The sequence below is a fragment of the Rhinichthys klamathensis genome, unplaced genomic scaffold (genome assembly GCF_029890125.1).
Source record: "Rhinichthys klamathensis goyatoka isolate OS25496 unplaced genomic scaffold, OSU_Roscu_1.1 h1tg000028l_1, whole genome shotgun sequence".
Taxonomy (NCBI): Eukaryota; Metazoa; Chordata; class Actinopteri; order Cypriniformes; family Leuciscidae; genus Rhinichthys; species Rhinichthys klamathensis.
This window is the reverse complement of record NW_026606578.1, coordinates 253,837-272,217: the sequence shown is the minus strand read 5'-3', so window position 1 is coordinate 272,217 and position 18,381 is coordinate 253,837. Positions and strand designations below refer to the sequence as shown.

Genomic DNA, 18,381 nt, shown 5'->3' with positions numbered 1-18,381 from the left:
GTTGATTGACATTGAGACTGCATGTGTTCAGGTATGTGTGGCTCTTTAGACGTTCAACATTCATTATCAAAAAGGAGCAAGTGTCCTACATTTCTGAAACAGTGGGAACATGTGGCCGTTGTCCTCTGACCTCTATCGGCTAGGAAGGAAGCCAGACTAAGGAACCACCCTTCCCTGAAATGGCCTAGACTCATTGTATATAATAGTCGTTTATGTGTAGACATTAACTGTGGGTGTGTAATGGACAGCTATACTGCTGTGGAGAATTTGGGTCACCCTGGCAGTCGACCAACTGAGGAAGCTAGTTATAGATTTCTCTGTTGCTTGTGCTCACAGTCAATTCCTCTTTACGGTTTGACCTCTTTTTCCGTGAGTCTCACTCTCCTTAATAATATTTCATTTTTATTGTCACCGGTGGTCTCAGTCTGGCAGCAGTGGGGAGTCTAGCCACACCCAACACTGATGGAGTGAAAGAAAATGAAAGCAGCAAACATGGACACTCTCTAGAGACAGCAGGTCATCCCATTATGATATGATGTGCATATGCAGCACACACACATATACAGATCTGTCATCGCAGACTTCCATCTCCTGAGGGGGCTCACAAAGCCACCTGACCAGCCAGATGCTGTTGTAGCAGACTTTTGTGTACTAACAAGCTTCCTGTAAATGTTAATGTTTGTGTGTGTGTGTGTGTGTGTGTGTGTGTGTGTGCTTGAGCACATATTGCTATAGTTATATATGTATATGGTCCTTTACACATTAAAAATATATAAAATACACATTCAAATTTATATATTCATACTAACATTCAATAATATATTTAATATAATAAAGCATTTAATTTGTAACTCCAGTCTTCAGTGTCACATGATCCTTCAGAAATCATTCTAATATATGCTGATTTGGTGCTCAAGAAACATTTCTAATTGTCAATGTTGTAAACAGTTGCGCTGCTAAATATTTGTGTGGAAACGTTTTATTTTTTTTTAGGATTCCTCGATAAATAGAAGGTTTATTTACTAAATAAATAAAATTAAAAATAAAATAAATAAACAGTTTATTTATATTAAATAGTATATAAAATATATTATTGAATGTTAGTATGAATATATCAATTTGAATGTGTATTATATTGTTATTATTTCATTGTTCTACATTAGCAATTTATCTTTAGCTTGTTTTTTATCTCATTGAACTTCGGATAAACATGTCTGATAATTCAAGACTGTAAGTATAATTCATCCCTTGCTCTCAAAACAGAGGCAGAAAACCTCATGTCCTTCGGTCATCCGATGGTCACTTTTCATTACTGGGAATCCCTCACTCATTTTCCTGCTTTTCATCCTTTTTCTTTTCCACCTAACAGTCTTTGGTGTGACAGCAACCCCACGACATACAGCCAAAAGAAAAACAACTTTACTTGTTGTTGAATGTTACACAATTCTCAGCGGGGGAATTTCTTTAGTGTACGTGACAGGAATCAGCAATGAGAGACTGCAGCAAGCTGGGTTATCCTCTGGCACTGAGAGGATTTCTCTATCCCTCCCTCCCCCTTTCTCGCTCAGCTCCTTTCCTGCTTTTCATGACTCTGCTCTAAAATGACAAAAGCTGTGGGCTAGTTGTTTATTGACAGAAGTGCTGTGAGGGAAAAAGAGAATAGAGGGATGGTGGAGAGGGAGAGTGGACGACTGGTTGGTTGTTTGTTTGTTTCACAACCTTTCCTCCTTTCACCACACACACTCTCTCTCTCTCTCACACACACACACACACACACACACACATGAAAGATTAATGCTTGTGCTGTCATTTGCTGAACATACATACGTCTGGAGAGTGGTTATTTAAAGTGACGCACACACTTATGTCATCCAGTGTGAGAAGATTTATAGTAAGGTGGAGGGAGGGACTTAAAGCTGGTGGTCTCTGAACCCCCCCATTGCCCTGTCAATCACACACGCCTACAGTGTCAGAGCAGTGTGTGTGTGTGTGTGTGTGTGTGTGTAAATTAAGATATATTTATACCTAGAATGTGGTATTCTAAAGTATTATAAGTATTACAAATGTTGTTAAAACAAATAACTGTTGTCAAAGTACAGAAGCAAAAACACATTATTCATATTTCTATATGTCTGGAAAATATTAATAATAATTAAAAATATAAAATGAGTAAATCTATAATAATGAGCATAATTTGCATAGAAGACGGTGTCTGTCTCCTTTAATGACTTAATTTAGATATTCACAGTCTGGTTCAACTTGATTGCTTGCCAAAGTTGAGTGAATTTGATCCTGAGACCTTTTTGAATCTTGATTCTTGACGTTTTTGCTTTTTGTGTTGACAGACTGGATGCAAATGTAATTGTACATGTTTAGGTATTACTTTCTTTGTAAGGATTTTTATTTTTTTTCACACTCATACTTCCGTTTTTATTTGAGCTTGTGGTTGAGTGGTTAAAACCCCAAGGTTGAAAAGCAAAGTTGACGCATCTGCCTTGTTATTTTTGTTCCAGTCCACAACCAATTCATGAGTTTGCTGTACTGTAGGACTGACTGTACACGTCAGACTCCACTCAATCCCTCAAAAACATACATAAACATGAGCATTCAAATACATTCTGTATGAATATGTGCATATCTAACTAAAAACCACCACCGCTGACACCCCCTGATTTTGTTTTCTTGTCATCAGACAAAAGCGACACAATTATGTTAAATGTGTTCATGGGAATTTGCATGGGAATCAGATATCTTAAATTCTCTCTTTTAATTGCGACTTAAATTCTCTAATTCTGTTTTTTTTTTACTACATCACGATTTTTATGTGCAACAAAAAACTGCAGTCTTGTTGCAGCAACACAGTGCAGTGAATTGACTGTCTCTTCCCAAAGCCCTTAGAAATCTCGTTAAATGAAGCTGAACATCGAGTTACGAGGGATTTTGGACGTGGAACAGATCAGCAAGAGGTCTTGTGGTCAATTTAAGCCATAGACAGATTTAGTAGATATTTTCTTCCCAGTATCAGTGCTGGGCGTCTTTAAGCCAAACTAATACACGAGAACATATTTACATTCTGATAAGATGATTTCTTGGCGTAATAGTATTTTTTCTAATTTCAGTCTATTCTTATAAAACACACCACTCAGCTCGTTATGAATAATGTAATGCAGACCTTGCAGCAATGTTGCGGAGTAACATTAACGTGATGGTGATGATGAGCCTGTGTGTAAATACGAGATGATCTGCTTACTTCTGTCGGCGGAGAGCGTTATCTAACAGCCCACCGCTGTGGGTTGGATGATTGACTGATAGAGGGATATCTGCAGTCCTCACGCTCATGTATGCATATGTGCATGTGTGTGCGGTCTTGGAGGACCATGTGACATTGATGCAGACTGGCTCGTCCTGTCAGTATCAACTCAGCAATGCAGATCGAGGGGATTAGCGCATTTATACCCCCCGTGGCACACACACACACACACACACACACACACATCTTCTATATGTACATGCAGTCCTCACACTGTCTGACTGGCTAAAGGGAACCAAACCGCACACGAACCATCACTAAGTCACTAGATATCACTAAAATCAGTTAATGTAGCCACAGGGAACATTCCTCCGTTGTCATTTTACAGTCTTCCTCTTATTAACATGGCCTGATAATTAGCTGCCACTATCTGTCTCTGTTGTAATAACCTCCCTGGAGACTGGCCACACACACACATCATTTGATTGAGATGGTCTATGAGAGATTATAGACAATAAGCATCAATTAAATTGTCACGTTTTTTTGACTGCTGTTCTTAGTTTTGCTTTACTGTTATCTCAGTTCCTCTCAACATAGTTTATTGTGTACGAAGACTTTTATGTTTAACACAAGCACCAATACATGACTATATTTACAGTGAGAATTAGGTTACAGTCATAGTCAGGGTTTGACGACTGTACTTACTAACAGATGTCACTCTCGAATTATACTGTTCATGCAAAGCTTAAAGAAGCAGCTCAAATACTGTCTGTATAAATGAATGACCAAAGTCAAACCCCTTTTCTGGTCTTGTAATAAGTGACAGTGGCTAAAGTAAAAGATAAATGAAGACAAAGATGAAGACTTCTGTAACATTAGAGTCTTTTAGCAATTGACACTGTTATTTAATAAACAAGTGCATCTGTCATCATCTAATCTTAACCATCAATGCAAAAGGTTTTTATTTTTTTTTATTTTTTTTGTAACTTTGATCAGTGGTTCTCAGGTGGGGCCCAGGCCCATGGCCTCGAGATGACTTAAAAAAAAAAAAAAAAAAAAAAAAAAACCTTTAACAGATGCTGAGATATTAGATATTTCTCATTTAAATTCACCCAAACAGCATGTTTTTTTGTGTTTTTATACCTTTTATCTAGATATATTGCATGAATATAATGAAAATGTCCCTGACACTTTCGATGCAGTGAGTTTAAAGGTGCACTACATCATTGCATATGGGAGTGTGAAGAAGTCAAGAATTTTTGGAAAAGTGTGAAAGAAATGATAGTTAACATTCCACTGTCACCTTTACTTTTTTATTTCATTTATATCCTAAGGAGATCAAGTTAAAAAAATAAAGAGTATATATTTATAAATATATGTATTATTCAAGCAAAACAGCTTATTTTTCTAAAATTTTAAAAGTATTTGTGCACCAAATATAGGTCAATGGCTAAAAGAAATTGTAACAAATATGGCAATGGAAAATATATTTTAAGGGATAAATAAGTATATGTACATGTATACAGTTAAAATGTTTTATATATACAGTATATATAAATATATATATATAAATAATTCTCACAAACAAATAGAAAAGATATGGGGCTTTTGATTATTGTTGGACAATTAGTTTAGTGTTTTTTGCGACTTTCTAACGTGATTGGCTAACAACAGTGATCTCTTAATGACATGAGCGAGTGAGTGAGGGCTGGATGAAACAGGGAGTAAGATACAGAAGACAAGGAGGATGACAAACAGTAGTAGAGTTATAACAAGAGGTCTTCTGAGACCGGCTTAGTGTTATGCTAAGTGAGCATGTCATCTAATCATTTCATCTTGGCAAAATAGAAAAAGAAAAAGGAGAGAGAGAGAGAGAGAGAGAGAGAGAGAGAGAGAGAGAGAGAGAGAGAGAGAGAGAGAGAGAGAGAGAGAGAGAGAGAGAGAGAGAGAGAGAGAGAGAGAGAGAGAGAGAGAGAGAGTGTAATAAAGTACACTGAGATTTTTTTTTCTATATAAAATGAGTCCTGCTATGTTGAATGACTCGAGTGTCATTTCAAAGCGCTCTTAAATGAGCCAGAAACTGAATGAGCTTTAGAGATGCTGGGCTGGGTTGCTAAAAATACCCAACTAGCGCTGCAAGAAACAAGACTTTCTAAACAAAAACAAGCTACATTTATATTTGAAAGATTCTTCTAGAATGATAATCATGACAATATGGTTCCTTTAAGAGGTTCTGGGCAGAGACGGGTTTGAAGGTTTAGGCTGCTGTTTGTAGAGGAGGAAGAGAGTATGGCACTTACATCTTTGGTAATAAAGGAGCTTAGCAGTGTCACAAAGGACCAGAAGAAAATTCCACTGCTCAGAATGATCTTTCTGTTGAAACGGTCCCCCAGGTAACCGAAAATGGGTGCGGCCACCATGAAACTGCAGATGAAGACTGGAAAGAAAAACAGAAGCAGAGCAGTCATTTTTAACATTCATTGTCACATTTATCTCATACTTTGTAGCATTTTTGTCAGTTCTGAAAAATACTTTCCACTTAAATGCAGAAAACTAAAAATCCACATCCTTATTCTTTAAAATGACGAGGAAGCTTTAAGATTCCCTTTCTATTTCCCTAATTCACTTCCTGCCCACAATCCTCTTATGTGCTACTGCCCATTAAATCAATGGCCAGACAAAACCTACTCACAAGAGTATTTCTAACTCAGGATTGCTTTAACCAATCAGTTTTCCCTGGGCTAGAGGTCCAGTGGCACCGTAAACCGGCTCAATCTCTTCCATCTCAGATAGGGGTGGACCAGTATTACTTTATTTTATTTTTTATTCTAAACTGTTTTAATTATTCTTATTTGTTTTGATTATTTTAATTTCTTCTATGTAAAGCACTTTGAATTGCCATTGTGTATGAAATGTGCTATATAAATAAACTTGCCTTGCCTTGCCTTGCCTTGCCTTGCCTAACATGACTGTAGATTTGCTTAATGCTGGATTAGTATGCTACACACCCCCTTTTTTGACAGTTTCTATATTCATATTTTCATATTTTTTATATTTTCCATTTCATTTGTTTCATATTTTGATTATTTCCAGATTTATTAAGTGTAACTTCCTTTATTCAATTTTGAGTTTCTATATTTTTCATATTTTAATTTCACTTATTTCATTTTTGAATTATTTATATTGTTTCATATTTTGATCATTTCTATTTTTTCATTTAATTTCCTCTTTTTCTTAGTTTCTATATTTTCCATTGTTTCACTGTTTCTGTTTTTTTTTCTCCATCATTTCTGTAGTTACAACAAGTATACATCTCAGATATGTGCACCTGATAGATCCTTTACTTTCTCATGCCATGCAGATTGTACTCTTTTGTATATATACTACACACCTGCATACTTCTACAACATACTTTATTAACAGTCTTCAACTGCAGTAAATAAAGTACACTTGATAGTATCTGATGTAAATAATTCCTGTAAAAGTCCAAGATACCATAATCATTGTGTAAGATTTCTTAATCCTGCAGTTGCTGACTTGACAACTCCAGTTGGGTGCGCTGAAAAAGGCATCCAAAATGCTTTCGTAATGAGCCTGTATAGACGGCATGAGGTAATAATAATGCTGGAAATCTGGAAACTTCAGAGCTGCAGATTTTGTGGATTTTTGCCATCTGCATAAACATTGCAGTGGTTGTGTGTGTGTGTGTTATGCAAAGTGAGGATGTGTTTGCAAGCTTACAGATAAAAGAGAAATACAGTGCTAAAACAGTCTAAAACCTGCACATATATACTGTATAGTACAGTTCCATGATATTTTATAATAAATCTACATCCTCTTTTGTGCTGTGCTGAGGTTGAGAGACCTTGGTAACACCAAGTCTGTGGCTATAAAGTCTGGGCTGAATTTCTAGCCGTCTCCCACCCTTGATCAATGGCCATGTTTGGATATTTAATAACTCCCCATTTTTGAGGAAGGCTGAATTTGCTGAAGCCACCGGAAACATTGCCCTGTGTTATCCTTGGCTGCTTGTTCAAGCCAAACTCGACCCGACTCGAGTATATCCACTCTAGAAACAGGCACGGGGCCTCCACCGAGCCTGCTGGGAAATCAGCGCTCTCTCCACACACTCAAACCTGTACAAATTACAGCAGCACTATATGCTAAATGATCTGCTATTTCATCCCTGACTTCACTCGCTTATTGATCGTAATTAGGCTGCCTTTGAAATCCGTCCCAAAACTGAAAAAGACTTAAATAAATAAATACGAAACAACAGTGAGTAAACTATGTTTGTGAGGTTTAAAAAGAGTCAAAAGCATACAGTAGGCTAGGTCTGATTTGATAAAGATGCTGTAAACATGACAGGGAGGAGATGAGAGTGAAACTGGCGCTCTGTTGTGCAACTTGCAAAACTGAAGACACCGGATTCAAACATCACTTCTTTGTTTCACGACAAGCAAAAAGTCTCATAATGAAACTGTTTGCATGTCATTGCACTGTCAGTAAGTACCACATCATCACAGTCCTTTCCTATCAACTATTTTGCTGTTACCGCACACTGTGTATAAGAGCAGGGGTTTTCCAACTTTTCGCCCTATACACTAATTAAGTTTGGGGTCAGTAAGATTTTTTTATGTTTTTGAAAGAATTCTCTTAGACTCATCAAGGCTGCATTTATTTGATCAAAACACAATAAAAACAAAAATACAGCTTTCTATTTGAATATATTGTAAAATGTCATTTATTCCTGATCAAAGCTGAATTTTCAGCATCATTACTCCAGTCTTCAGTGTCACATGATCCATCAGAAATCATTCTAATATGCTGATTTGCTGCTCAAAAAACATTTAAACATTTATTATTATTATCAATGTTGAAAAAAGTTCATATTTTTGAGGAAAAGTCCAAAATAACAGCATTTATTTGACAGAAATAAAATGTAATGTCCCCGCTAAATAAAAGTATTACATATCATATAAATAATATAAATGTTAACAATACATACATTACATTATAACTTTATTTCATAAATTAACTGACATATTGTGAAATCTTTTTTATTGTATTCAAATATTTAGTGGACCCCCTAAGCAGAACATCGCAGAGATGATATATATAAACAGAAATCCCACAGGCTATGATCCACCTGAGCACAGCTCAACTAAAGCAATTAACACCTCTCTCTCTCTTCTGAGATGTTGATATCTTGCCTTTACCCTGAGCCATCTAAGCCATGTCCTGCTAATTCCTCAGTTAATGACCTCACTCCTTGTCCGTGTTCATCACATCATATAACTTTGCACATCAATTACACCTTTGTGTGTGTGTGTGTGTGTGTGTGTCTGACTGTGAGACAGAGAGAGACACAGTATCCAGAGACAGACAGAACATATGGACGAACACCATACACACAACATGTGTCCAGTGAACGGCTCCTGAAATATTCATGCCTCATCTTTCCCTGATGAACGGTTCACTCAGAATTAGCATGTTAAACAGATCAAGATGTTCACTCTCACTATAGGGTGGGTTTCACATTAAGGACAGAATCTTGACAGAGGGACAAAGACTAGACATTTACATTTACATTTAGTCATGCAGCAGATGACAATTCAAAGCGATTTACAAATGAGAAACAAAGTAGCCAAGCTAAAAGAGCAAGTACATGATTTTTAGCTTATAAAAAGCTCCAGGCAACATCCTGGAGACAAAGTCTGCACTATCCTACTATTCCATCCACAAATAAAGCAAACATTATCTCCATGCTCAAATAAATGACATTCAAAGATTGGAAACAGCTCTCTAGAATTCTGGTCGGTCAACTTGGCCATTTTGCAAATATTTTTCTATAATGACCAATGAACTGTACTGTATATTGAACATTATTCCAATAAACGCTTACTTTCATAGTGCTTTTATAACCGCTTTTGGTCACACTTTAACTAATAACTATGACTTTTGCCTCAATAAACTCCTAATTACTGCTTATTGATAGTTAATAGTAAGGTAGTTGTTACGTTTAGGTATTGGGTAGGATTAGGAATGTATCGGTCATGCAGAACAAGGCATTAATATGTGCTTTATAAGGACTAAGAAACAGCCAATATCCTAGTGATATCCTATTAAGCTACTAGTTAATAGTGAGAATTGGACCATCAACTAACGTGTTACCCAGCTTTCTTATAAAATAATAATTATTATGAATTTTACTTTGCTAATTTAACTACTATGAACTTTTTGTGTGTTAAACATTTTTAATAAGTAAAAAAAAAAAAAAAACATGGTGCGCTGAAGAGGTTTGCTGTGTTTATCCTCTGCAAGTTGTTCCGACCTGAAGTTATTCCCCTGAAGCTCTTCAGCAGAAACATACTTCCTCACAATGATATTTCTGACATGGCTTAAGGCATGTCACATACCTCACCTGTCTTTCCAGGTGACTACTGTGGGAATTTTCTGCTTTATGTGACCTCCAATGGTGTTTTTCGGAGGGGATTTATTAAGAAAACACGTGTAATGTGTTTCAAGTGGCTGATTCATTGCCTGTAAATGTCATTCTGGATTCCCTCTCTTTTAGAGCGCAATGTTCCTCTGTCACTCATCGCTACTTGCCTTCTATTTAAAATTCATGCCGCCTTGAAACTGTCAGAAAAGCTCCCATTGATGAGTGTACACACTCACACTTCTCTGTCATCCTCCTCTTTTTTCCCTTAAAAGGATGAAAGATGATATAAAGAAGGATTACATCCCGTCACCATTCTGACAGAGAATGACAAACACTGCACCTTCACCTCTTCCTTACTTGTTTTCTTTAACCCGTCTGTCAGAGCGTGGTGACCCTCCATATTCGATATTTGTCACGCACGACCCCACTAGCTCTTCAATTTCATATTCCATAACTATAGTTAGCCTCGCAACGTATTGCTGTTTACCATGCTGTGCTTTAGCAACAGGAACCAAAGAAAATAATGTGTTTTATTTTTTGTATATCCTACCCACAAATATTGAAAACCATCTTGGAGACCATGGAAAAGTCCTTTCCTGGAATATTTCTTTGGGTTTTACACAAACTTTGCATTATGTTTGCAGTGGAAGAAATGGTTTCAATGACAGTGGTGCAATGATTCATTGTAGAGAGTCAATGTAGCTATTTGTCTATGGCAAACAGACTTATAATATGAGACTCAAACTATACTAATAATAGACACATGGAGGATATGTGAATGTTGCATGCAAATGGTGAACAAATGCTTCTCAAATGAGGGATTATTTAAGGATCGACTAAACAGTCATTTGGATAGTTATTTTATTATTTGAAATAAATCTTACCCGAGATCAAACCATCCATGGATGTTCTATTGTACACCAGTGAATTGCTTTCCAATACACGAATTAATGACTCTAATGAGCCGGTTCCTTTTATTAAATGAAAAACATACAGCATGAAAAGTGTAGTCCAATTCACAAATAAATTACTGGGTTACTGGGTTGAATCAGTCAGACAAATGTTTAATTAAACTGAAATTACAAGAGTGTTAATGTTGCAAATGCACTGTAAGTTATTATTGTGTTTAGGTTTTTTTGTAAATGAAAAAAATTAAGGACAACTTTGGAGAAACTGGAGTAATGGCTGCTGAAAATTTAGCTTTGTCATCACAGGAATAAATTACATTTTAAAATACATTTAAATAAAAAAACAGCTATAATAACATTTCTCTAAATTATTCTTTTACTATATTTTTAATAATAATAAAAAAAGTCTTGCCGTTTTGTTGAGCATAAGAGGCTTCTTTCTAAAGCATTGAAAAATCTTACTGAACCCAATCTGAGTATATTCTTTCTTTCTTTCTTTTTAGGAAGCACTGCTGTACAATTTAAAATAAAAGTTCTTCATGTGATACACTGACTTTAAGGTTGCATATCTGAAGAAACTGTCTGTACTTCCTCCTTGTATCTATATGACACTGCATTCTGTACATAGCTAAACTCTAACCGTCTGCAACATACCAAAGCTCTGACCCAAATGCAAATTCTCTTTAAATGTTTACAGACAAGGAACAACCAGATATTTACCACGGTATCTGATGTCACATGCCTGAAGCATCTCAGTTTTGAATTTGCGGCTGATGCTTGACAATAGGAACTCCTTAATGAAATAGCAGAGATGCCAGCTCACATTCTGCTACCTGTAAATCGAACAGAGGAAACCCAACCTGTTTCTGTTGATGCTAATGACATACTCTAATCATCCGCTTTAAATCACATCGCATAAAAACATTAGCTGTGGCAGAGGGCCCGAGAGTCACTGTTGCATTTGAAACATCATGCTGGTGACGTGCTCTAATGTCAAGCTCCTCAAAAGGTTTGCGTCAGGCCAATTAATAGGCTCATTTGGCTATTTTGCACTTCTAGACAACACATATTTGGGCTGTGTCAAAATAAATGAAGCATCCAAAGCTCCTACACGGCCTTCCCCATGCATACAGCCAATGGCGATTTGAGCCAGTGTGGGTGAATGTGATTTAACAGGCAGAAGTGGGTCATGTGTGGTGGGCTATAGCTGTGGATGACTAAACTAATGACATCACGCCGCATTTAATTGCTTGGATATCTTTTATTTGCAGTGCTCAAATAACGCCTCGACTTCGTGACTCAGTCTTCAATCGCAGCTGAAGTAGGAGTGAGTGATGTAATAAGCGTAGGGGTATAGCCTCAGAAAATAAGACACCTAGAATCATAATATACACCTCTGAAATCTGAAATATCAATCAATGGTCAATTTCAAGCCATTTCAATTTAACAGATCAGATTGAAATTCATTGAGTGGCTGTGTAGGCTGAATTAAGGATGCTTCTAATGCTTCTTTTGATCAAAGACCAAAGCTTAACTTGAGACATTTTACTATGACAACAGGACTACCTGTACTGGCACTGCACTATGCAGTTTGTGACTCAGTCTACAGGAATCACCATCCCTTTAACCAGCATTGTTTCGCTGTCAAGGAGAAACACGCTCGGCCATGAAGCCTTCACCTGTGTGACAATAATGACTTCTGTTCTCCTCTAATCATTTCTTTTGGATGGCAGTCGGGCAGTGTGTGAGTGGGTGTTTGGGCACAGAAAAATCGTGACTAGCTAGTCTAAGCAGAAACGGTCAAGAGGACACGCATAGAAACGCACTACCTCAGGGTGGAAGACAGTCAACACAACTTCCACTCCACGGCTAAATGCGCAGAAAAATGCCTTCTTTCTGAAGGCAAAACCGCCAGGGCTCCAAGTTCATTTAGAATGGGTTATGGAACCTTTCGCATACAAATTGCTGGCATTGAGATGAAATTATACAACAAGTTAATAAGGGGAAAGCTAAGCTCAGTGAGCATCGTAATTAGCCGGAAAGTGTCAGGTACAACCCTGATTTAAAAAGCTCTGTTCAGTAACAAAAAATATTGTCTTTGCATCATGAATGCAACATCACTTGAAGAGTGAATAATGTCACACTGTATCTGTAGAGACAAGCTATATATATGGATCTTGATTATTTGCTGAAAAACTGAACTAACTTGTAAACGTTAGTTTGTAGGAGAGCTTAACAGATTGTGACATGGACAAGATAGAAACATTTTATGCTCTGAGCCCTTTTATCTTTGTCTAATCTGCAAAATTTCTCTTTCTTGCTGGATTAAAACATATATATTTTCTTCACTATTGTTGAATCAATAATATAATAAAACACATTATTTCAATCTATATTTTCGTTTCCCTTTAAAATAAATAAAACTCCTTAACAGTGTTAGTGTTATTCCCTAAAAAAGTAACAAATTCCGTAACTTACTTTTTATAGAAAAAACGTGTTACGTTACTTTTTCTCATCTGCGCTGGGCTTGCTTGTTTGCTTTTTATTTTTTAATAACAAAAATATATATATTTGGCAAATGTAAAGTCCCATTCACACCAAAAGTGAAATGAATAAGCCTCAGACTGAATGAAATGCAAAATCACGCCTGTACAGTAGAGGGCGCCGCTCAAACAAACCTTTCAGCTGTGCTGCCATTCTGGATCACAGAAGAAGAAAGTACAACACTCTTACTTCAGCAATAAAAACAACCAGATTAAACACAACTGTGATGTTTATCAAGTCATTTTTGATTATTAGTATGGTTGAATTGGATCATCGAAGGTCAGCAGCAAAGACATTGGTTAAAAAAGTTAGATTAAATACATTGTGTTATTTAATATATTTAATTATTGGGGGTTTGCAAAATATTCAGAGTTGGCATTTCACTGTTTTATTTATATTGAGGAATATTGAATCTGTTTTTGTGCAAGTGAGATGAGTAAATGCATGTTCACATTTAGTCTAGAACTACAATAACCATCATGTTCACACAGCGCACACAACGCCTCTGCACTTACGATTTCTCTCAACATTGGGACAGGAGAGCTGTCAGTCAATAAATGGGAAATCAAAGCAACTTTCATTACTTATTTGAAAAAGTAACTCAGATGTTTTGATGTATATTTAAAAGTAATGCGTTACTTTACTAGTTACTTGAAAAAAGTAATCTGATTACATAACTCACGTTAGGCTTGTATTGCGTTACCCAACACTGCTCCTTAAAACAAGATACATTTCAGTGGGTATCGTAAATATTATTTTTCTTATATTTTTTATTTTTGAAACATACACTTTTACTTAATGGTTTGTGCGAAAAAAAAGAAAAGTAGTAAATGTATATTGTAATAAGTATGTTTAGAGAAAATATATATAGATTCAAATTATGTTTTTTTGCGGTGTAGTTAAGTTTAAAAATCTCATACTTGAAAGGTTGTAGATACATCCATCAGTGTCAGTAAAATGCATGTCAGAAATACGCATAGTTGTTCATGCGTGCCAGTCAAGTCCATGATCTGACCCTGATGGAGGACACCTGTTCTTCTGCCATAGGAATCTCTCCTCTGAGCCAGTGGAGTGTGTTCATCATACTAAATCATCATGCTTCTCTTATCGGCTCGCTCCAGCCTTGCAAATGTTTTCATAACTTCTTAATCTTATAATTTTATAGCCAAGCGTTTAGGGTAATCTAATAGACAGACCTTGTCCTTCACTTGTGATGTTCAAACAATTTAAATAGACAGTGAGAACAGTGCCCAGCTGTTATGTTATACAAGTACTGAAGTGTTATGGGTCTTTATTTGATATTTCAGCTGAGATGTTTATAATCTGCAGAACATTCATGTTTTTTTTTTTTAAATATAAATCGACACAATAAAGCATTCGGAGATATGCCACATCATCTTTACCTACCATTAAGTTTTCTAAATTAATGGCATATTTCTGCCATGATGACAAGTGCAGTATGTTGTGCTTTGATGTGTGAAGAGGATCTTCTACCTGCTAAAAAAACATTCGTGGAATGCTTTCTCTTTCTTGATTCAACTGAAATGGTGATGTATTAACTGATGCCAAGTAATGTTCATGGGAATATCAATGTAAAATATTTGAGCTGAAAAACAAGTCCTTAGATGGTTAAGAAGCTGTATGCTGGTAAAGAAGCATTTAAAATTGCCTAAGAAAGTGCATACAAGGAGTGTGTGTCCTCTCTATCATTGAACTAGAGTTTCGTTTTTGTTACCACAGAAACACTGGACAGTGACTCAGGAGTCAGGTGCATGACGATATGCAGATACTGCATTTCTAAAGAAAAGGAGCCTGCATTACATGGCCGCATACATAGTCTTTTCCTCCCATGTGGCACAGATCGGATATGACCCAAGAACGTGTAAGCAGGAAAAAAGTACATGGATTCCGAAATTCTCAGATCTGTCTCAGGCCTCATTCATATAGAAATAAATCTGATATGAATCGGATAAGTGCATTTGCGTCGACCACGTAAACGGACAGGTCGGATATTCCCCTGTCAATGCAAGTCATACATCATTGAAAAAGCCACGGTGGCAATGGCAAATGATGGCAACTCAGGTAAACACCAATCGCGATCACATGACTCTTTTCAATGGCACAAAGGAGGACGAAGGCTCAAACCAATGTTTTGCTGTCCATTGCAAATCGCACCATTTTTACTTCCTTTTCGGCCTAAGCTTTTCCGGGTTGTTTTGCCAAGTGAATAGTGTAAATACAGATATCGGATATGGGTCACTTTTAAAAGAAGATGTAAGTTGGTTCTCAAAAAAATATAGTGGATATGGTCAACAAATCGGAATTGGGCATCAAGACCTGCAGTGTAAATGCGGCCTATATAAGCTACGTCACACTTATTCAGGAAGTTGCAGTTTGGTAGAATATTTATTGTTCCTCACCTTTGAATGACTGTTGAAGTTTATTAAGCCTGTCATGAAATGCTAAATACATGTTAATACCTGGAGATAAAATACCATGCATAAGTCAGTACGATTTTTTGAATGTATCTTATAGAAGTCTCTTTTGGTCACCAAGGCTGCATTTATTTGATCAAAAATACAGTAAGACTGTAGTATTGTGAAATATTATTACAATTTAAAATAACTACTTTCTATTTTAATAGAGGCCTATTCTAAAAAGTAATTTATTCCTGTGATGGCAAAGATTGTTTTGGGAACCGTTATAACCGTTATACATAACCATTATAGGCCTACTTTTTTTTCAGGTTCCTTTGATGAATAGAGAATTCAAAAGAATAGCATTTATTTGAAACATAACATATTTGTAACTTTATAAATGTAATTACTGTTAAGTTAAAAAAAGGTATTTTTAATTATTTTAAATTATTATCAATTAAAAAAAATCATACCTGATACCAATATTTGTATTGGTAGTGTACATAAATATTGTATGAAGCATTCTGGTTGTAATTTTACAACAAGTTTCATAGAAAATATTAGTGCTGTAAAGCAGTGGTTTCCAAACTATTTTAGATGCAACCTATTTTTTTCTTTTTAAATTGATGTGACCCATATATAAACCATTTACAAGTCAAGCGGCGTGAAAGGCAAGAGAGGACCAGGCCTGAAACTGTACATTGTGGTTTTGTTTACGTTTATGCGGCAATTGGCCGTGAGTTTTGTTGTTTACGTTTATTTTGTTATTAAAGTTACGTTTGCCGGTTATCACATCCTTCTTCCCTGAGTCTTGAACTTTGTAACATTTATACATTTATACATCCTTCTGGCGACTCATTTTTTGTGCTGTAAAGTATTTGCTGTACTAACACGTCTGAAACCACAGAATAAACGGATAGAGTCAATTATGAATGTCAGATCCATTCATTTCTCAGCGTGCTGAGACAAATGACAGTCAATGGACTTTGCAGGTGCAGAGCGACAGATGCTGAGGAAGTGACATTAAACAGGAAACTCTCTGACGCCTGTGTATATTTGTGAATGTGGATAGTTGAATACCTGCCTGTGTCTGTTCTCATTGTGTGTTTACAATCTATAGAGGCCTCAACAGAATAAGAGAGGATGTTGAGTTGTTTGAGAGTAAAAAGACAGCGCAATGAATCAAGCCAAAACAAACAGATGAAAGTAAAGTAGAAGATGGGAACAAGAGATTCAAAGCTCAGCTTTTCTTGAAGGATATACTGTAAAACACAGAAACAGAGGTCACCTCGTGTACACTGTGTGTGTTGATACAGTAAGATTAATGGTCTTAAAACTTACTGCATTATTAAAACACTGAAATGCACTACATCAATTCAGAGAGAAAAGGATGGGTAGTTTATATTAGGTGCTGCTCTAACAGTACTGAACAAACACTCTGTAACTAACTAATATCTGACAAAATTAAGTAATTCCAATTTACAATCAATCTTTAAAAAGGAAACTAAACTGTGACCTATCACTAATACTAATACTAGCAGATGATACTCCTAATCCTGCAATGGAATGGACATTAACTTACATAACTGTATAGCCGCTGGAAACATGCATGCAAAAATACACCATTCACTATCACTTCTCATACACTTCTGTCAGTGTTTTGCGCTAGCAGCAAGGAAAATGGATGTGTCACAGCTTTTAAGTGACCATGTCTGTTCAAAACTGTTCAAAAAGCTGATAAAAAATGCTTAGCCATTAGCTCAGGGGCTTGAGTCCATGAATTACAGCCCATTCTCACCCCAAGGCGTCATGAAACTGACGCCTTGGGAATCATTTTGACCATGCTTCAATATTCGACGCTTTAGGCACCCTTTAGCGTCAGTTACATGACGCGATCCTAGGGCGTCATCTTGCTGACGCTTTACCTTTAACGTCAGTTAGATGACGCTATCTAATCCTAACCCTACCCCAGACCTAAACCTACCCGCGTCATCTGACTGACGCTTAGGTAAAGCGTCAGTAAGATGACGCCCTAGGATCGCGTCATGTAACTGACGCTAAAGGGTGCCTAAAGCGTCGAATATTGAAGCATGGTCAAAATTGTCATTTTAGTGACGCCTTGGGGTGAGAATGCGTTGATGAATTATCCACCCATAATCCGTCCCTCCTCTTCCTCATACACAGAGAAAAGCAACGCCCCTCATTAGCAATGTGCTAGAGCGAAGTGGGTTTAATAGAGATATCCTTAAAACATGGCTAAATGTACTTATGTCGAACAGCTGAGGCAGTTATATCACGATAAGACCAAAGTTGTGACAATTTTTTATTTCAGTTAAATGTCACAAGGCCACAGCGTTCAGATTTTTTATTTTTACTTTGTGACATTTGCAAAACTACACTTTTTAAGCATAAACATACACTGTTTTTATAAGACAGAGGTTTGTAGGAAGACAAAATAGGAATAATGTATTGAGTACTAAATGAAAAAGAACAAAAAAAGCACTTTCATGTGGTTTACAGCATAGAATATCAGTTTGAATTGGAGTATACTGTGGTTTTTCTGTATGCCCATGCTAACTGCCCTTCTTTTCTTTTCTTTTTTTGAAAGTGGTTAGAAACAAAAATGTGTGCTTGTTTTGGTTTGTGGGAGGGAGAGAACGGTTTGTGGATTAGTGCTGGTTAATGAGGCTGTCCCAGTAATTTTTAGACACAAAAATGGCAAATTAGTAATTAGCACAAACGCTACAAAGTGAAAAAAAAAAGCCCTCTGGGATCTAAAAATGGATACACTACACCCATTAGAGATATGATTGACTG

General features: G+C 36.5%; 1 protein-coding gene across 2 annotated transcripts in view; it reads right to left on the bottom strand.

The window, feature by feature from the left end:
- Positions 1-18,381, bottom strand: part of spns2 (SPNS lysolipid transporter 2, sphingosine-1-phosphate) — a 75,661-nt gene that overhangs the window by 20,093 nt on the left and 37,187 nt on the right. For both annotated transcript variants that reach the window (XM_056244673.1, XM_056244681.1), the window contains exon 3: positions 5,551-5,687. In XM_056244673.1, the coding sequence (XP_056100648.1) occupies positions 5,551-5,687 (137 nt within the window). The remainder of the gene's footprint in view (positions 1-5,550; positions 5,688-18,381) is intronic.